At 47.3% G+C, this 22015-nt stretch overlaps 1 protein-coding gene across 1 annotated transcript in view; it reads right to left on the reverse strand.

Moving 5' to 3' along the window:
• The window catches only part of Bub1 (Bub1 kinase), a 158393-nt gene that overhangs the window by 14469 nt on the left and 121909 nt on the right, over positions 1-22015 (reverse strand). The window contains exons 19-24 of the mRNA XM_084580585.1: positions 17502-17650; positions 9122-9237; positions 6995-7114; positions 973-1062; positions 458-618; positions 195-378 (exon numbers count right to left, since the gene is read on the reverse strand). Of these exons, the coding sequence (XP_084436711.1) occupies positions 195-378; positions 458-618; positions 973-1062; positions 6995-7114; positions 9122-9237; positions 17502-17650 (820 nt within the window). The remainder of the gene's footprint in view (positions 1-194; positions 379-457; positions 619-972; positions 1063-6994; positions 7115-9121; positions 9238-17501; positions 17651-22015) is intronic.

The following is a 22015-nucleotide window of genomic DNA, read 5'->3' on the forward strand; positions in this document are numbered from 1 at the left end:
AAGCCATTGAGGAATCAGTACTCGGCCATGAAAGCTGCCAGTTACCATCTGCCAGCACCATGCCTGTGATCCTTCGCTCAAAACGATGTTTCATGTCCGTTTTGAAAGTTTTGTTTTTCGAGTCAGTCTTCAATTAGGTCAGCAACTGTATTATTGTCATTTACGATGGCCACCAGAACAGCAGGGATGCTTGCCTGATAGGTCCAGGGGCGTCCATCGTGCATCTCAGTGCAGGCAAAGCCATCTGTGTGCACCATCTGGGTGAAGGTGGTCCCAGGGGGCATCTGCCACATGTCGATGGAGCGCCCAAAGTCGATCAGCTGCACACAGCAGGGGCTCTGCTCTTGGAACCGCTGCAGGAAGCCTGCCTCGCTGGGGCTGCACGCAAAACAACAACGTCGGTGGTGACCCAACAGTCACTGCTGCCAGCAGCAAGCGGACAGGAAGCAGAGCTCACAAGTCGATGACGAGGATGTTGTCCGGCTTGATGTCCCCGTGGATGATGCCGCATGCGTGCACCATGTCCATGGTGATGAACAGCTCGAGGGCAAAGTAGAGCACCAGGCACTCGGGCATGCCTCGCTTGCCCTGCAGCTTCTGATACCGGCCCACCACATCCTGGACACACCCCAGAGCACGCACAGACTAAGTGTTGCCAAACCAGCATTGATAGCAAGCTTTGAGATGGCAGAAGGAAGAAAGCAAGAACTTGCGGAAATTGGTTGCTCAATCCGGTAGTGCAAACAAACCAAGTCAAGCAACAAAAACGACAAAAAGAACAAACAAAAGCCTACCCAGAGTGCTGACAACAAACATGGTAGTGCGTAAAGGAGTTGCACTTGACCTAAAAGCTGTTTTTACATGTTATACCTTGTGCCATTCAATTGGCTGCCGATGACACTGCAGATTTGGTAGGAACACACTCCACTTACACCCTCCACAATCTAGGCAGAGTATCCGTATGGGACTCACCAGCAGGGTCCCATAGGGGCAGTATGGGAACACCAGGACAGCACTCTTTGAGAAGAAGCAGCCCATCTGCAGGTCCACCACACACCTCGCCTGCACAGCCACCACTTCCAGATCATGCTTCTTGGCAATGCAGCCTAAACACGCAGTCAAATATAATACCCTGTGACAGTATCACAGCAGACTCCCATTAAAGGGACAGACACCCGCGAACCAGGCATCATTAGACATCCCACTTCCGTTGCATGAGGTTAGCGCTTAGCGCACAATTGTTGAAGCAGCATGGTGAAAGGCCACACCCGTGTCTACCCGTGAAGGCGGAGGTCAAAATAGTGACAACGATGAAAGTAGACAGCTTTATCATCTATGCCGGCCAGCCACGGGCCTCGCAGAGCAGAAGGACACCATGTCTGGTTCGAGACGCCTGGTCCATAACTAAGTGGTCTGACAGGTGAATCGGCACAAGGGGAGAACCGGTTTTTAGCAAATATTTTCTATTTCTTGTTCGATTTGCACAGGAATTTTACGCTTATTGAGAATAATTTTGTCACTGCTCCTGGCAAATTTTCATGGTCATATTTGAACGTTTTCTTCTATACTAAATTTCTATATTAATTCTTGTCCAAAGCCTGGCAATGGGCTCCGTGCACATCTAACCAGTGGCCACTTTTGCATCCAGAGTGGGATGGCGCCTCATAAAAATATGTGTAAAGAAAAGTTTTAAAAGCATTTTCAGTTGCCGTTCGAGAGTTGATTAACATCGACCATTCTAGGCTGTCCAGCTTCAACGAACATGCTACTGAGCCAGTGTAGCACACATAACAGTATACAGGAGTCCAGCAGAAACTTGTGTAATTTGGAAAAACACCAACCGACAAGTGTGCCTGTTAGGGGTATGCTTGGCTTCACAACACACTTATTGTGCCGTTTTAAGAATATAGGTTCGAAGTGTCGTAGCAAACTTTGCTGCAGTGTTCTTCCAAGCACACGCCAACTGTGAACAAATGGCTGCCTACTTAAGTGTACGATAAAATAAAAAAAGCTCTGGAAAATTTTGTTGTCATGCGCATCACTATGGGTCGTGCTCCCAACTGGTGCACACCGCCCGGCAACTCTCGCATGCACATATCCCAATTTTAAAACCCAACCTCTACTTCTCCCATGCCAAACCTCAAGGTCACCTGGCTTCAAACATGTGTCCTTCAACTCTCGCACTCTGCAGCAAACATTGCCACCTTCATTAAGTTGCAACTGCAACACACTCCCGTGCTGTGCAGCGAACATTGCCGTTTTCATCAGGTTTCACCTGTGCCGCTCCTTCATATAACCTAGGTAAATACCCCATACACATACAATGTCTCGCTAGAGACAGGGACCGCAGCCATTCCAGATAAGTTGCCGAGATCATAAAGCAACAAGAAGTCAGACTAGCCCATTGACAATTTTACCAAGTGTGTAAGTGTGCCAAGATCAAAGCGGCAGCAGCGACGGTGGCTGTGGCAGATGGTTTATGCTCATGAAACTTAGGTCAAAGTGAGGTCTAAATGAGGTTTCATACTTTTGCACTGTGTTCTAGGGTGTACTTGGGTTTTCTTCATGAAGAGACGACATCATCGACGCAATGTGCTTTAGAGGCTTTTCTGCACAAGTATTCCCATGAGGTGCCATCCCACTCTGGATCTGAATGCACCGAGTGGTGCTGAATGCAGCGCCGATGGTGGCACGTCTTGCGGTGTGCACGGGCGAAGCCTATAGGATGACCACTCCACTCAAGGCGCCTCATCCACAATACACTTTGCGAAAAGCCCTGATGGGTCCCCGAGGTCCTGCCCTTCACCAGACTGTCCAAGACATCTATGTTCCAAATGGCAATGGCGGGTTGCAGGGAGGTTGAACAGGAGAATATTATGCCCCAGATTGGCCAGTGTGATCGATAGGGTGGCCCACTCGACCAACACCACCTAGACTAACAGAAGGCAAGCGCAAGTCCCCCTTTCCACTAGTCCTACGTCACGACAGTGAAATCTGGAGAGATCGGCGGCGGCGAGCGCAAGCGTACGCAAGCAAGGCGATCTGGAACGACTCGGCCTGAGTGTGCGTGTTTTCAGCCTGTGTTTGCTGTGTTCCTAATCTGTGCTGCATAGGCGCTTGCGAGCAAAGTATCTACAATGTCTGGGTGTTGTGCGCTAAACTGTCACTCTAACTACGCCAATGGATCCAAAGTGCAAGAGTACAAGTTTCCGTCAGACTCTGCTCAAAATGCAGCGTGGACCAACTTATTACCGATGAAGTGCACTGTGGTAAGAAAGCGTTTTTGTTTGCTTTCTAATACTCGTAGGCGTGTCCATATCGAGCACACAATTTGGACAGCAAAGCTACTAATAATCGAGTAGCATTCGCCGTTCTGAGTGCGGAACAAAACTGTTTTGAAACCTAAATTATTTTCTTATAGAAACAATTTTATTTCGCTAGTGGCCACGTAATCGTAGTTGCCATAGTAAATGACTGGTTTAAAGCTGAGTTTGACGCTCGCTGCTTTAATATACTCATGGCAATCGCTGCTCCCAGCGCAGCTTTTTTTATACAGTCGAACCCGGATATATCGAACTCTAAGGGGATCGCGAAATAGTTCGATATATCGATAATTCGATATACAAAAACCGGCTTGTGACGGCACTTATGATGCCAAAAAACGATACCGCATGTGTCGCGTAATCAACCCACTCGCATAATGAACTCACCCTCCATTTTTTGCACCCGAGAATTTGAAAAAAAAAACAAAAAAATGCGTTAAGACCAGCTCGCTCACATCTAAGTGATTGAACGACCTCAGCGACGAGCGGCAGCGACAGAGCGAAAAATTTCAAACTTGTTGGAGCTGCATCCCTTTTGCCGCTCGAGCCACCGCGACAGCTCAATACAAGGTTTCTGTGTCGCTGCGGCAGAAATCGCGAGCGTTTTCGCTTGCATGTGGATGGCGCGCGTCACTCCGTTTCGGTCGTCGCACCCACAGCTCATTTCCTGGCAGCGTGCTAAGATGCTGCACAGTGATAACGTCAAGGCGCGTTTATCTTTTTATAGCTCCTCCGGTGGCCGGGAGCGAACTTGGCAGAGTGCCCGTGATGGCTTAATTGCACAAGCCTGGTTCGATTTATCACGCCGCGCTTGGGCCGGGCGTCATAATCGCAGCAGCAGACCGCGTGTTTCCGTTGATTCATACATGCAAAGATAAACGGCTCCCACCAAAAAAAAAAAAAAATAATAAAAAAGCCTGCCGCTTCTTAACGTCCGCAGCCGCCATATCTTACGCAACGTCGCGCTTACAGCACAACGATAAAAAAGGATGACTCTCGCAAAAAAAAAAAATAAATAAAAAAAAAAAAAATAAAAAAAAAACCAGAGAGAGCTGCCGCTTCTTAACGTCTGCATGCGCCATAGCCACGTCAGCGGCCGCATGCAGAGGGTTCGCAACATACGCTGGAGAAAGCGTCCGACGTCCGTCTGAAAACGGGCTGAGCTGGCTTGGCGCATGCGTAGCACGTGCTAAAGGAGAGAGATAGCTCGGCAAAAGAATGGGCACACCCACGCACATGGCTTGCAAACGTCATGTGTTGGCGCGCGGGAAACGATAACTGCAGATGCACACGCCTTTGGGGAATGGGCGCGGCGCTGTCCAGAACTGTCCCCTCTCATCCCTTCCGCGCATGGCTTAAAAACGTCACGCGGCAAACGGCCAAGGGTGATGCGATCGTCTTTGGGGAAGGCACACTTTCCCGTGCGTGGCGCGGAGTTCGATATATCGAACGACCGGTGAAATTGAGTTCGATATATGACGCGGCTTTCCTATACTTTTACATGGGATTTTCAAGGGGATATTCCACGAGTTCGATATAACCAAAATTCGATATATCCGGGTTCGATATAACCGGGTTCGACTGTATTTACATTACAGCTTTGTGACCAGCACTTCTGTGAAAGCGACCTCATATTCAAGACAAGCTACATCGAGTGTCGTCAAGGTCACCATTCTGAGTAATATTCCTGCCTACTGTTCTTAGCTTTATCCATCCATCTAACAATATATGTGCTCTCAGATGAATTTTGCGCCCGTCTTAATGTTTATTAACTCTGAAGGTGAAAATTTCCACACAACTTCATTTCTGCCATTGAAATAAATGCGAGGTGCATTGTATCAAACTTCTCATATACTTCAAAAGACTGGCAATACAGTACAACCTCGTTTTTTCGAAGTCATCGGGACCGCGAGAAATCTTCGAATTAAGCGGGTTTTCGAATTAACCGCACACACCAAGAAATAAGACTTAGGCAAAAAAATTCGTTGCAGGAACGTGTTACCTTTATTCGGCATATTTTGAATTACTACTGAAAGTAATCAGAGATGCTGGCTTGCCGCGTCCGGTAGTTTGCGGCTCCTAAGGTCATGCTCTCGAGTTGGTCAAATAGACGAAACATCTCTGAACTTCCACCGCGGCACTCAACAAAACTGCGGATAACGTTCAGCGATCCGATAACTTCACCAAGAGCAGGTGCTCGGGGAGGCTCGTCGGTGTCGTCGTCGCTATCGTCGCTGTCATCGCCATCCATTGCTGCACTTAAATTCCTCGTGCCCAAGTTGTGGAGCTAGGTTGGTGGCATTCTCCCGCAGTAGCGTTCCATTGACGGGAAGGTGGGCAGCGTTTGCTTTCTGCAGCCAGCGAAGCAGAGCAGCTTCCACATATTGATACGTGGGAGCCCGCACTCGTGACCGCTTCGAAGAATAGGTCTTGCCGTAAGCCTCTAGTATTTTTGACTTGTTGCTCAATATTGTGGACAACGTCGAGAGGGGCACACCATGCCTTTTGGCCAACTCGGTCTTCGAACAAGCGCTCTTGCCTGCTTTCTGGATCAAGCAGAACTTCTGCTGCAGCGTTAAAGTCTTGTACTTTGGCATTTCTGCACTGCTACGGTCACAAAGCTAGCACTTCTGCACAGTCCCGCCCAAAAGAACGGCACAGTAGCCAACCCCTAACCACAGCGCACAACACAAAGAAATGGCGCAGGCGAGACCGGCGCGGCGGTGGTGGTGTACTTGCAGCGTCGGAGGCACGGGGGAAGAGTGGGCGAAGCACACCAAGGGATGGAGTGGGGGCGAGGTCACGTGATAAAAACCGGTATGCCCGCCGTGTTGCAGTGAAGCACGTCTTCTCCTCTGCAGGCGCGTGTTTCGGCGGTGCGCGAGGCGCACTGTGGACCGATTTTTGTGCAGAGAGTGCTCCGGCTGGGGCGCTTCGCCTATAAATCATCACCATTACTATGTGGCTTTGCCTCGCGGCTCCGTAGGGCCGTCGTTTCGCTGGGTTTGCGGCGAAACATAGATCAGGCATTGCCGCATAGCAGTCCAAATTTTAGAATTAACCGGGCTGGCGCAGGCGGCCTGTTCGAATTATCCGGCCAAATTTACATTGGAAAATACGGGACCGCAGAAAACCTTCGAATTATCCGGGATTTCGAATTAACCGAGTTCGAATTATCGAGGTTGTACTGTATTAGATAACACAAGTAACACAAGTATAACCCTCTTCATCGCTAGCACTAAATATTTCAAGAGGCAGCTCCAGAGCAGCGTTGAATTAAAAAAAAACACAACGGCGTAGGGTGAAGCCGACTTTCAGCATTATCTCAGTACGATGATGTCACATAAGCTTGCACAGGCCTTGTAGTAGTCTAGGTGGTGTTGACTGGACCACCCTACAGCTGCCCACCGGTTACAGGGTTGCGTTAATCAAACACTAATCAAGCCAGAAATGGGTGCCCAAGAGCTGTGTCCTAAAACACAAAGTGGTTGCTGCAGAAAAGAAAAACTAGACTAATGGCATATAGCATAGCAGTTTGGTTTATGAGGTTTAACGTCCCAAAGCTCGCATGATCTGCTCACAAGCTCGTTTTCATTCTTGACTGCCGCTTTGCCTTGGTGCTGAGCAGACACTGTGAAAGAACTGACTGCCTACTCTTTGAAGCCACTCACGGGTGTGCCTGGGTAGGCTTCAGCCAGGCGCCGATGCAGCTCCCGGCAGATGTAGAACTCCCACCAGCTGTGGCTGCTGTCCGTGTTCAGCTTCAGCACCACTTTGTCATGAACGGGAGGCTGCACACCACAAGGTCATGGCACCATTAGACACCACACATCAGCCTTGAACAAGAGACAAACTCAGCAAGAACTCTAACGCCATGCTTTCAATGTGGGAAGGTGGCTCGGTCGCTGAGAAAAATCAGTCCTCAAACTAGGGCTGTTTTGGCCCAACAATATTTCTTACAAAAACCAAAGCAAAAATTGCGTTATTCGATTTGGCACGCTAACCAATTTTTTGAAGCTCATCAGATACATGAAATGGTCCAACTAAACAGGCTGAAAAATCCGTGAACTAATAAAAAAAAAAATCACATTGGACAGTCACATGAACATGAACTCATACTGCAATAACACTTTTTTCATCAAATGAGACTAGAATTAAGAATTGTAAAGAAAGTGCAGATTTCCTTTCTCTCATTTATTGCCTCGCAGAATATATGGGTACTGTAAATGATGCTGATGAAGAGCAAAAACAAAACTTGTTTTGTTTTCTTTTTAGAGTGTGGTTTATAGAAAAGCATTTGTCTTTTGTTTGGCCCACCTTTACTAGGGGAGTGCGGACAGTGAAATTTTCATATACGAATAGAATGGAAATATAAGGAAAAAAAAATGCCCTCAAATATCAAATTGAATATATGATCACAAAAAAAATAAAAAAATATCAAACATTGTTTGTCTTGTTTATTTCAGAATTCACATGTATGTGCAAATAAAATTAAACTAGAATTATACAGAAGTGTATACTCTATTGAAAAATCCAATATAAATTTGATATAGAATTCTGTAAACTTGTTTTCAGTACAAGAACGACCTGTATGAAACTGGGTGGAGCTGTCATGTCACTGTTAAATAGGGTAAACTCATTGATTCAGCCTTCAAGACATCCGGAAAAATGGCCACTGAATGGGCTTGAACAAACCACCAAAAAGCATTTGCATCCCAGTAATATTATCTGCTGAACACCTGCACTGTAGTTGTCTGCATTGCAAGAAGAAAACGGCATTTTTTCCTGTTTTCATCAAGTGCATTGCTTTGCATGCATTGTCAGGCAGGCGCCTTCCAAGAAAGGGAAGGTTTCTCGCCAAAGAATGGCCCCGGTGCATTTTGAGGATGCTTCACTGCACAGTACATGCGGCTAAACATTGCAGTGAAACACACTATGCAGCAAAACTAAGGTGAATTCGAATAGTTTTAGTGTTTCAGCAATTTACGAATATCAGCGTTTCGAATACAAATTGAATAACAAACATATTCAATTCATATTCGCAATTTCAAATATTTGCACACCCCTAACCTTTCATCATCGTAATCAACCAGACTATATATCCACTGCATGGCAAAGGCAAACTATTGCAGTAAACATCTTTGGAGTGCCATTAAGATCTCTTACGTACCTGATATTCCGCAGATGGTCGATCGTTATATACATTAATGTTTTTATTCAAATGCAATGGAAAAACTAATAAATCCCAAAAATTTGATCATCATAAGTGATATAGGTGAGAAGCAAACCCTCCAGGGCTCTCGCATTCGATCTCAGACACAGCCACATTCATCTGGCTTAGGTAGAGCAGGTGGTCTTCTTTCACATAATCTGGCGTGCTATCAGTATGTGAGAGATAAAATAGAGAAATTGAGAGACAAAGCAGCAGAGTGCATGTACGTAATCAAGGACCTGCAAGGACGACTATGGATGGGAGCCGTTACCACTGCTGCATCACGCCTTCAGTGGCAGAGCTCAAGTGTCCAAAGTGGCAGTTTCCGCAACAGTACCCAAAATATCTAGCCGTAATCCTAGATACAGGGATAGCCAAAAGTTGCCAGGCCACAGGCTCTGCTTCTGGTCATCATATTCTGGCACTTGAGATCCCGTTAAAGCTATCAATTATCCCAGAGGTTAGAATAATCTTCTTCTACCCTCCGCAGGTATTTTGAGATTTGAAGGTATTGTATAGCTGCTTCTCCGTAGCTGTTTTGACTACCCCTGTACCAGGTGGCACTACCAAATTACAGAATGCTCACCTGGAAGGACTCGTCATTGTCCAGGTAGGTCTCCTCTGCGTTGAGCACCTCCGCCAGATAGATGCGGGCATACGCGCCAGTTGCCAGGTGGTGCAGCACCTTCACATCCTGGCCACCTAAGGGTGAAACACTGCTTACACCCCCACCTTGTAGCACTGTCCACAAAATAAACCGTCCACACTAGTCTGACATGTTCTCAAAACCAGAGTGAATCCTGTTGTTATCCTTAGCTACACAATCAAAGGAAATGGTGGCTATGAATTTCAATGCCACAGCGGAAGCTTTGGGCCAAGGAGCACCATGACTCACAGGTCAAAGACCTATTTCATGAGCATTAAACTTCACAGGTGCCAAGCATTAGGCCTGGTGAAACGCTGTACCCACTGATTTATTTGGCTTGTAATAAGGCAGTAACTACTGCTTCCATAGAAACCTTGTAGTTGAACAAAAATTCATTCCCACCTAGCATTCACATCTGGGACAGTTTCTCTACCTGCTGAGCAGACTAGGACTGCTAGCATATGGCAGGACGTGTGCAACTAATGCTGGTGTGATGCCCAGGGCAATCTCTCAAGGCGAATTGTATGTCTAATAAGGCAGTATTTCATCTTTAGTAGGAATGTGCAAACACTGAAAAATTTGAATATCTTTTGATTCTTAGCTACGATTTGATTTCGTTCACATCATACTTTCATTACTTGAACTATTCGACCTTCTAGAGATTCGCACAGCAAAACTTCCAGAGTTTTTCAAATGGCAGTATTGCCATAGTGGTGACAGAGTGCATTCCAAGAGAAGGCAAAGCATAGCAAGGGGCGGCAGAAAGCTAGGTGGGTGGATGAAGATGTTCGCAGGGGTCAGCTGGATGCAGCTAGCACAGGATCAAGTTAATTGGAGGAATACAGTCGAACCCGGATATATCGAACTCGAAGGGGATCGCGAAATAGTTCGATATAATGATAATTCGATATACAGAAATCAGCTTAGGACGGCACTTTCGATGCGAAAAAACGATACTGTATTTGTCGCGTAATCAACTCACTCGCATATTGAGCCCACCCTCCAATTTTGCACTCAAGAATTTAAAAAAAAAAAAAAAAAAAAAAAGCGTTAAGGCCAGCTTGCTCACATGCAAGCGATTAAGTGATCTCGGCGACGAGCGGCAGCGACAGAGTAAAAAATTTCGAACTTATTGAAACTGCGTCCCTCTGCTGTACGAGCCACCGCGGCAGCTCAAAACAAGGTTTCTGTGTCGCCGCAGCAGAAATCGCCAGCGTTATAGCTTGGATGTCGCACTCCGTTTCGGTCTTCTCATCCACAGCTCATTTCTTGGCTGCATGCCAAGATGCTGCGCAGCGATAACATTGCAGCGTGTTTATCTTTTGACAGCTCCTGCGGCTGCGGGGAGCTAACTTGGCATACTGCCCGTGATGGCTTGATTGCACAAGCTTGGTTCAATTTATCACGCCGCACTTGGGGCGGGCGTAGTCTACTGCCACAAAATCATTGGAAAGCGTGATAAAGTAGCTGCAAATGCTGTAAGCCGGTGTCATAGGTCTCCTCGATTCGGCTGCACTTTCGGCACACAGTTCACAAGTTTTGTGGCAGGTGCCAGTAGTGCAAGTGCAGCTCGACACCAGCGCCCTGTTTGGCGCGACCAAATCGAATGCAGAAGTGGCAAAAGTGAAAGCCTTGTCTACGGGTCTACGCGTGCGCCGGACGTGTCTGTCTTGGCTGCCTGCTCCACGATTAGCATTTTTGACGTTGCTTGCAACCCTTCTACTGTTCGAAGCGGGACTGCGATTACTGTGCTTTGTGTACTGTGAATCAGAACTGATCGAGCAGGCGGGGATTCACCAAAACGTTGTTACATTGCAGAAAAAGTATTTCCTCGCGTAATCGGTCAAGGTGGATCTGGCAAGCGGTAGGACTAAATACGTGTTATGCTGAACCATAGGGATGCGTGTCAGCGTAGTAAGCAAAATAATCATTTGTTGAATTGCTGTGCATTAATTTTTCCGAGGAAAGGTCTTTGACAAGTGTAAGGTTGTGCTGACAGCAGACTGATTACGGGGTATTTGTAATCGAACAAGTGAGTTCTGATATAAAGTGCTTTTTAACGAGGTCTCGGTGTCTCGGTCACGCGTACAGCACATAAACCAGAACAGGAAGTAAATGAACTTAGCTGACATTCTGCAGATAGCTCCAAAGTGAACGTTGATCAGTTCAGTTAGCCTGATCCGCAACATTTTCTTCATTCTGTATGGGTTAGATCTATCAACATGTTGTTTTTTTTTCTGAGTCCACAAAGAAACTGCACACTTGGTGGCGGCGATAGCAAGCGTGCTCGGCGAGAACAGAATCCTCGCTGCTTTTGGCCAGGCTCAATTTTAAGTCGACATGGAAATTTTGAGAAAGGGCTAAAAACAACTACAGCTAGAACAACGACCAAGCAGTTGCGAGCGGCATCGAAGATTTGAGATAAATCTGGGCGCATCTCGCGTCGCGAAAACAGTGATAACACCGCACGCGGTTAGCTGTAAGCATGAAGAAACAAGCAAAAGAAAGTTTCGCAAGACACTAATCAGAGAAATGTTGCAGGGGAAGGTTACTTGATTCGTAGGCAAAAAGCCCTTCCCATAACTTAGCTCTTATGCTTCGCCTAATCGCTGCACACGACTCACCTGCCGCTTCTTGAGTGCGCCAGCTCTACATTTTTCAATTAAAAACAGCACTTTGTGTCTAGGCCATGTCTGCCTCTCAATTTCGGGCAGCAGCTGTGCTTCAGCGCTTGTGCCCGTGTCATCGCCTGCCGCACAGGCTCCCAGAAGTGTCGGCAGTCGGGGTGCTGCATGAGCAGCTGCATCTCGGCCCTCTTCGCGGCTGCCCGCGCTGTCGCCCTCGAAAACAATGCTTACGCGGAGGCCATAGTTTCAAAAAAGAATACTTAGTTGGCCAACAAAGAACGCGTTGCTTTCAAAACTCAACGTCAGTATCGTACAGTAGCCCTCCTCCGTTTCCCAGTGCGTGGCAGCCGCTGCCATACAACACGGGAAAAATTTCCCGCTTCACGCCGTTCAAACAAATGCGCATGTCGTCTGCTGCTGTCGCGCGTGCACCGCTAGCACTTGCTTTGATGAGAGTGCTAACGTGTAGAGAACTTTCGCACCTTTAGGCCTGCACGTTGCCAAATCGAGGACGCGAGTGCAGGTGGCACTCACTGCACTTCTCAAATCGAGTACCAGAGTGCAGCTCTTTTGAACTGGTGCAAAAAGTGCAGCCAAACCGAGGAGACCACATGATCGCAGCTGACCGCGTGCTTTCGTTGATCCATATCTTCCGCTACGCTGCGTATACAGCACAACAATAAGAACAAACGACTCGAAAAAAAAAAAAAAAAAAAAAAAAAAAGATAGATCTGCCGCTTAACTTCTACAGGCGCCATAGCCACGTCAGACGCCGCGCGCAGAGGGTTCGCAACACACGCTGGAGAAAGCGTCCGACATTCTGTCTGAAAACGGGCTGAGCTGGCTTGGCGCATGCGTAGTGCGTGCTACTGCGAACGAAGGCCGGAAAAGAGGAAGGAGAGAGATAGCTCGGCAAAAGAATGGGCACACCCTTGCGCTTCACTCTATCGCGTTTTCCCCTCTTGTTCCCACCGGTCCTCTCTGGTTTGCACATGGCTTGCAAACTTCACGTGCTGGAGCGCGGGAAACGATAACCGCAGATGCGCGCGCCTTTGGGGAATGGGCGCGGCGCTGCCCTAGCCAAACTGTCCCCTCTCATTCCTTCTGCGCGTGGCTTGAAAACGTCACGCGGCAACCAACTGAGGGTGATGCGATCGTCTTTGGGGAAGGCACACTTTCCAGTGCGTGGGGCGGAGTTCGATATATCGAACGACCGGTGAAATTGAATTCGATATATGACGCGGCTTTCCTATACTTTTAGATTTGAATTTCAAGAGGATATTCCGTGCGTTAGATATAACCAAAATTCGATATATCCGGGTTCGACTGTATGGGAGAGGCCTTTGCCCTGCAGTGGGTGGTGAAAATGATGAGTATTGGCCATGTAGCAAGAGCTACCATGCCTTTTTTTCATGCGTTTGGCTGCCAGTAAGCGCAGAATCTCGTGAACACTAATGCTAGGCCTTACACAAACGAAGCTCACAGTGTCCATCGAGAGCTGCCACGGTGCGGTCGTTGCGCGTTCGCGGGTGAAAAAGCATAATGCAGTAAAATGCGTTAAGTTGCTACATCATGCGACGATGTGGTTATGTCTGTTCTGCTGGTTTGCCCTTAAGTCAGAGAAATGTCACTTTGCTTTTGATAACCTTAAAGGGGTTATGCCTAAAATGAGGCAAAGCAAATCGGTCGAGAGTACTCCCTCACAAGTCAATTCATTTTTCAGCTAGCTTCATTAACACCGGAGATATTGGCGATTAAGAATGGCGTTTCTCCTCTCCCCCCTCAACTCAACACTCCGAGACACCAGAAAAAAACAAAGAAAACAGCTCAGGAACTCCGCCCCGCCTATGAAGTGTCATCGGGTGACACTCAGTTCTCAGGCTTCGGATTGTCGCGTCTGTTTTCCCGAGCGTTGCCCACGCATTCATCGGTCTTTGCCTTTTCCGTCCCGTTTGCGTTTGCATAGCTTTTAACCTTGTCTCTCGTCTTCCTCGGCAGCCTGTTTCTTCAGTTTCTTGACCTCTCGGAATTGTGTGCGACAGCAGCCCGAACGACTCGGGTCATTCGCGAGCGCGTGTGAGCAGGTGGGCAGGCTGCTGTCTATATATACGGCGGCCGCTGTGGAAGAGCACTTTCCGTCATATCCATGTCTCATTCAGCGCAAATTAGCGTGCACTTCTGCCGAGTACGGCTCTCTACAAGACCCCTTTTTTCCCTCGCACTGCCGGGGTCAGTCTCCGGTGTCAGTAGCTTTGGCATCGTCTTCTGCGGTTAGACCAACAGCGGGCAGTCTTCTCGCAGACTTGAGCAATAACATCCGCTCTGCATAGATGCTGGCAGACGAGCGTGCAAACATGTCATCGTCGTTTTTAGCCAGCAGCGCTTGCATGATGGTCGGCGAGAGGCATCTCTAGTGGTGCATAACGAATGGAATGTATACACGCATCATCGGCGAGAGCATGGGACTGATGATCGCTACGAAGTTTGGATATCGGATTACAGGTGAGCACGAAGTATTCGTCTGCGAATCTTAAGAATTGAGATTAACAAAAAGGATAGTGTGGTGCACTTTATTTTTTTTTTCTTTTTTGAAGTCATTGAAGTCATTTCGCACATCGTTTAGGAAATGCCAATGCGTAACTTGCAAACGTGTTTTATCTCATGTGTACACATCGTCCGAGCCAGTATTGACAGCGCAAAACATCAGTAAAGAAGCTTGGCACATGCATTTCAGCGGCGCAGGTTGTCACCGATTCCCACAGCTACATGCAAGAATCGCGCATAGGAGCACGCGAACGGCTACGCTAGAGACGCAGCGACCACCGAGAACATCGTCCACCATGGCTTCGATGCAAAAAAGAAACAAGGCCTAGCGACGACCAGGGAGCAGCGCTCGACAGGAGAGCCGTCGACCGCAGCGCTCGCGGACGGCATCTTTGCAGTGAACTGGCGGCATCCGATGCTGCACTTAAGCAATGCGAATTTTTGTACTTTCGCGATGCAGCTGAGGGCAGACCTTTTTTAACGCACGTTCCATTTAATTATTAACAAGCTGCACAAATGGTCGATGCTGCAAAGATGAGACGAGACTACAGTACGCTGCTGTGCCGTTAGTCGGTACACGAAAGTTGATGCTGCCTATTTTATGTGCTGCTCCTGAAATATGATCTGAAGCAGAAGTGTACAATTGGTACGGTGTTGAATCGGACTAGTTCGTGCTCTTTTCGCACTCCGGCGCCGATGCGAACTTTCAGTCAGACGCCACCACCTTCACGGTTAACATCGCGAACTGAAGTGCCAAGCTCAAGGGTTCCGCATGCAGTGCATGCAGCACTCCAGCAGATGACTTTCACAGCTACCGGAAGTGTGTCCGTGACGCAGTGGCCGTCGCGGCAGCAGCCAATGGCAGCCTGTGGTGACCTGTCAATACAGGCTGCCATTCACGGCAGAATAGTTCCAAATCTTACCGCCACGCGAGAACCGAGCAACCTGCGAATTAAAAAAAAACGCAGTTTTTAAAAAATTAATAGTAAATCATTGCCTTTTTGTAAGAAGTTGTACTTTGGGGGAACGCTCAGAAGCATTCGTTCTACACATTCAAAATGTTTATTAGTAACCTTTCTAGCCCCTTTAAATTTCTAGGCCACCTAGTCAGCAGCACCGATGGCGTCTGCCCTCAACCTAATGACAAGAGCTCCCTGTGCAATTTGTGGGTGCTCTGAAGCCTTTCCTGCAGCTGGCTGATCGACCAAAAGCTCTGCTGTGACAGGTTGGGGCCATTTGCTATGGCATTTCTGGGGAACATGTGGATTCAGCATAAAATTCCTGGGAAGACAATGTCGGACATTTTACACAATACCAATCAAAATATCTCAGAAGGGCAACATTTGTTTTCCCACAGCCAAATCACAAAGAGCTGCTTTGAGCACAATGGGAAGGTATAAAATGGGTTTTTACAGTAAAAGCTCGTTAATTCGAATTTCACGGGACTGGAAAAAAAGTTCCAATTATCCAATGCTCGAATTATCGAAAGGCCTCGCAACACCTGACAAGGACCATTTGCGTTACAGTAAACATACCGTATTCATTCGTGTAATAAACAAGTGAATTCAACCCCCACTTTTGCCACTGAGTTTGAAAAAAAAAAAAAAAAGCTAGTCTTTTGTGTGTTCCTCCATTTCACCTATCACAGTCCATAGCTCATTGTTTGGCACGAAATGCCAAGCAATCCAAATTAGTTGAAGACGTGTAGTAGCAAACATTCTTAAAGATAACAGCAGCCGAGTTAATTAAGGGGAGACGCGAGTCATAAAACGGTCGAAAATGTTCAAACATCGATTTTGAGACAACTCATCTTCGGAACGTTTAACCTTTCGAGCATCTACACTGAAATTATTAACGCTGAATTCGGTCAGGCAATGTGATTAAAGCAGCTTTCTAGCCTGGCACTAGCCTGTTTCGATTTGTCACGCTGCACTTGGGGCGGGCGTAGTCCAGTATAGCTGCCACAGGATCATTGGAAAGCGTGATAGCTGCAAATGCCATTTGAAGTGAACAATGCTAAAAGTAATGATCACAGCTGACCACGTGCTTTTGTTGATTCATAGACGTAAGAATAAACGATTCTCGGCAAAAAAAAAAAAAAAAAAAAAAAAAAAAAAAAAAAAAAAAGAACTGCCAGCGCAGCCGCCATAGCTTATGCTGCGTCGCATGTTCAACACGACAAGTATGGACGACTCTCGCAAATGAAAAAAAAAAAAAAAAAAATTAGAGCTTCTTAACGTCCACAGCCGCCATAGCATAAGCTACGCTGCAGGTTCAGCATGACCGGTCGCAAGGATGATAAACTCCCGAAAGAAAAAAAATTAAATAGCTGCCATAGCATACGCTAGGCCGCAGTTTCAGCATGACCGCAAGGATGATAAACTCACGAAAAAAAATTTAAATAACTGCCGCTTCTTAGTGTCCGCAGCCTCCGTAGCTTACACGCGTTCAGCATGACACAAGGCGCACATTGCATGTCAGTCGCCGCGCGCAGAGCATTCACAACACACTCTGAAGAAAGTGTCTGCCATGGGCTGAGCTGGCTTGTCCGCGCATGCGTAGTGCGTGCTGCTGAGAACGAAGACCGGGAAAGAAAGAGGAAAGAGAGAGATAAAGCTCGACAGAAGAGTGGGCACATTCTTGCGTGTCGCTTTATGGCATTTTTCCGCTCTCCCTAACATCACGCACATGGCTTGCAAACGTCGCGTGCTGCCGCGCGGCAGCGATCACTGTTGCCCCACTCGAAAAAAAAAAAAAAGGTCACCGCGGACCGCAGATGTGCACGCTTTTGGGGAAAGGGCGCGGCGCTGCCACCGAACTGTGCCCTCTCAATTTTTCCGCGCGTGGCTTGAAAACGTCACGGGGCAAAGGGCTGAGGGTGATGATCGTCTTTGGGGAAGGCGCATCGTCCAATGCGTGGTGCTGAGTTCAATATATCGAACGACCGGTGAAATTGAGTTCGATATACGACGCAGCTTTCCTATACTTTTACATGGGATTTTCAAGGGGATATTCCGTCAGTTCGATATAACCAAAATTTGAATTATCTGGGTTCGACTGTATCGAGCCTACTTCTCTAGCTAGGACTGTGGCTTATGCACAGCAATCTATGGCGACTGTAATGCAGAAAGTGCCGCAGGTACACTCACCCAGGCGGACCAAGGTGTCTGCTTTGAGGACGGGGCGGGTCTTGGTCGACTCAAACAGGACCTCCTGGTCGCTCTCGCAGGGCTGCCACATGGAGAGGATCGCAGTGCGCACCTCCTCAGAGAAAGGGTCCAGGCTGTCCAACTCAATTCTGCAAGCAACCAAACACTGCATGCACCCACTGCAGTTTGGCACTCGCAACCCAGCATGACCAATTGCGGTAATGCCGTGTGCTGAAACTGCCTCTCAAATGGTATCCATCAAGCGACACTGAGCTCAAGACAGGCCCACCTAACCTGAGTGGCCATTCCACTGACCTCGACACACTGAAACACCGCAAGGATGCAAAGACTTGATTACAGTCTAACCCGGTTATAACGAAGTCAGCGGGAATTGGCAATTGCTTCGCTATATCTGCTATTTTGTTGTATCTGGACTATGAAAAAAAGAGACAAACTTGAGTAAATTGTTTTATCGTTGCTGGACGAAGTGGTCCAGCATTCCCCGAACACGTTTTGCAAGTGCGGTCTTCAGGATCGCCACCTCCATACCGTCCAACTGCAAACCGAAGTTCTGCTTTGAACTCCCGAGGTACATCTGTAGTGTGTAAACTGCTGCGATGGCTGCTGCGGAGGGGCACAACGAGTGTCATCGCAGTCACTCTCGGAGGCACTATCCGCCCTTTCCATGACGTTCCCAGCAATTTCGTCAATTGTGAAGTCCTGCGTGGCAACAAGTTCGTCGTCGGCCGAAATGAAGTCCATGTGAGACAGATCTGGAGGCACAAAGTCCAACTCTTTAGCAGACTCCCATAGCTGCTCAAGCAGGCTGTCGTGGTGGCACCATCAACAGTTGCAGCGATGTCAACTGTGACAGCTTCATCCTCGGCAGGCGCAGTGTCTGAGCTGCTGCTCCATTTCCCAGTTGAAAGTCATCATGACTATGTAATACCCCCGAACTGGGGAGTCTTTAAGGTAATAAAGTGATGTGATGAGGTCACCGAGAGCGAAGCCCAGATCCATAGCTTTCACTAGCATGATGGGTCCACTGAGCAGGATGTTCTTTGATCGGACATCCAAGAACCACCTGTAACGTGCGGCTTCTACGTCAGCACACATGGCGTACTGGATCCTCTTTCAGTCCCCGCTGCCAACATAGTCATCGAGAAAGGCGTCAATCTTGCTGCCGTTTTTGATTATCGTAGTGTGTGTGGACTGTGCAGTTTCATACTTCCGTGCGATATCACTCTTCACGTTTCAGCGCACTTCGTCCAGAATGGCGTGCTTAGTCTTCAATGACAAAGCTTTTCTCTTTCCCGTTGAAGTGAGGCTCGTGAGACTCCATGTTGCCGAGAAATGGGATAACTGAGTATGTCCGTTGTCTAAAAATTGCCCAGGCAAGTAAGGGGTCTCAAGATATCAAAGGTGAGAAGTGGAACAAGGCAGGAAGGCGTAATGGCGTTAGTGAGAGAAGCGCATACAAAGATCCACGAAAGCGGAGGAAATGCTCTCGCTCCTCTCTCACTCCCGCGACACTTTCGCCCTGACTCTCTCTCTCCTGGGCCCAGAACAGAGAGGAGAGAAGCCCCAGAGAAAGAAATTCAAGAACCGTGATTGGCTAAGTTGACCGCTGCTCCGTGACGTCGCCGAGAATTGCCTTTTATTTTTTTACTTTTTTACCTCCTGCGCAACCGGCTCAACGGGACGCAGCATCGCGAAGATGCCAAGTCAAGCGATGCAGTGAACCAACCTTTCGCTTTGTGGGATAGCAGACGACGCTGTGAATGCGGTCATTAGCCAAATTTTGTCCTTACTTTCGCACAAAAATTTGCCGGAAGGCGTAAAAATCTCCCGATTGATACATTATTTTTCATTTGGTATAAAATCACTTCGCTATATCCGCTGACGTCCGCTTATTTGCTCCGTTAAAACTGGACCTAAATTGTATTGAAAATACAAAAATGGGAATGGCAAATTGAACTTCCTTCATTATAACCGCTATTTCGATATATGTGGCTTCGCTATAACCGGACTTAAACTGCATTACATACACAGGGCCAATCTATTCACGCTGGGCAGCCACTAATACACCCGTGGGGCAGATTTTATACCAGGTTCTTCTCAGACCTCACTACAGGCGGTGCGCATGTTGATAGCAGCATGCTTGCAAAACGAAAGCGGGGCCATGTCTGTCCCATTTGTGCCTGGCAATGCACTGGGGCTCTGGTAACATGAGTCACGCGTGTTACTGAATTTGTACCAAATTTGCATTTGCATAAGCCTTTTGTATGACATAAAGTAACTGTACTTTTGGCAGCTAGGAGACTATCAGAGAGCCCACTCTTGCCCTGTGCTTTTACTCACGCATGAACAGCGACGAAGGCAGAGCAGGGCTGCTCAATGAGTGAAGTAAGAATGATGGCATCCAAATTTGAAATCAAAGTGCTCATTGCCTTTCCATTTTTGTCGCTATCAATATCCAGTGCTCGTTTTAGTGATTGGCAGCATCATTTACGGTGCACTGAATGCAAATGCAACAGGCCATCCACATTTCAATGTAGGCGCGGATTTAGAACAAAAACATTGGTGCAAAAAAAGCCCCAGCAAAGGATGCAGAGCTAAGTCCTGGTCACGATCAGAAAGCAGGTGATGGCTGAAACGAACGCATCGCATCATCTACCTGCACATTTCTCCAAACATACTGCTGCGTCACCTTTAAAAAGAGAGTCTTCAACCCAAGATGACTATAAAAATGTTTGCATATTCTGGTAATGTTACCACTTGATAGCAATATCAAGAGTAGAACTCGCGGTTTAACCAGGAGCTTATATCTTAAATTCATTGCTACATACTAACATATCATCTGCTTGGAGCGTCTGAAGTGAATATATTACATTTTATAATTATGCCACAGTGTCAAACAGATAGGTATTAGTGTTCGTATCAACTTAGGCCAGCCTTATTTTTTTCTCTTTCAATAAATTAAAGCTAGTTTTATTCATTATACTTCCTTAATTCGCTTTTAAGATGTGTTGAAAACAAAAAATTGCACAATCAAAGGTGCTGCCATACTGATAGCCATACTGATAGATGCTGCCATCAGCAGCGCTGCTATAACCAAAAAACCCTACAATACACACCCCAATACATCGCTTTACACGCATTAGACAGCCGCCCGCTCTGGGCAGCATACCAAGCAGCATGCCATTGAGTGACGGCAAAGTTTCACAACCATAAAGCGGTATTGAAGGACTATGGTTTTGCCTTTAGGCACTTCATTCACACTACTTTATGCATGTCAGAATGGAGCAACTAGCCCAGTAATAGGCTCTACTTGAATAGGCACTCTGCGTGTTACCGACAAGAAAAACCTTTTAGCACTGTCTTATGTTTAGCAATGTCCAGCAGCAGCACAAACATGCCTGGCATTTTTAATATCAAGGAACAAAAACCAAACATGGAAAGATGAGAACAAGCTCTACAATTGGTACAATTTTCATTCATCTAGGTTTCACAATAATTTTTAAGAAATTCTTCAGGGGAGCATCTTCCCTGAATTGCGGCCACAGTGGAGCGTGCAATCTGCAGTGGCTCAGCATCGCATCAATGTGCTCAGCAGGACTGGCAAAAGAAAATGCCCGCAGCTCTAGGCTGCACTCAGTTTAATGCTCATACCAAACGTTCAAGATAAGGAGCAGCTACCGTGTTTACTCGCATAATGCTTGCACTTTTTTTTGCAGAAAATCGGTGCTAAGTTAGGGGTGCGATAATTATGCGGGAAAATTTTTCAACAAATGGTTTGGAGTGCTGAAAGCAAGTGTGAATAGGCTGTGAACCGGGGTTCTCAAGCCAGATATTGTAAATATAACCAAAACATTAATTTCAAGCAGGACTTACGTTTATAATAAAAGCACAGAGACGACAAACACGGACTGCAAAAACACTTTATTTGCGAAGGCTGGCCGCCCGCAGCATCCCCATCACTCCGAGTCCGCAGAGTCCGCGTCGACACTGCCATGGCTATCGCTGGTCGCTGCTTCATCGGCTTCCTCAGACTCACCGTCTTCACCTTCGCAACCTTAGTCCCACACCAAGTCGTCTTCCGTCGCGTCCAGGGCGTCGGAAAATGCAAGTTTTTTTTTAAGCTCTTCACGACGAGTTCAGTGCCAATCATGTTCCAGGCTTCTGTTATCCAGCTGCACAGCAGCTGCCCTACAGATGGCCTCTTTATCTAGCCACCCAGCATAAGAGCATGTTGGCCTTTGGCCATCCATTCTGCATACAGCCTCCGAACGCTATCCTTGAACGGCTTGTTCAAAGACACGTCCAGAGGCTGTAGCATTGATGTGAGGCCACCTGGAATTACTGCTATGTCTGTGCGTAATTCAGTCAACTTCGTGCAAACTGAGTTGCGGAAACTATGGAGAACGAGAAGCAACGGACAAAGAAGTGCTCCCGGTCGCCGTGCCCACACTGTCTTTAACCAGTCGATCGTCAACTCTGCCGTCATCCAACCT

The sequence above is a fragment of the Amblyomma maculatum genome, chromosome 10, assembly GCF_055883805.1.
Source record: "Amblyomma maculatum isolate TAMU_Amacu chromosome 10, ASM5588380v1, whole genome shotgun sequence".
Taxonomy (NCBI): Eukaryota; Metazoa; Arthropoda; class Arachnida; order Ixodida; family Ixodidae; genus Amblyomma; species Amblyomma maculatum.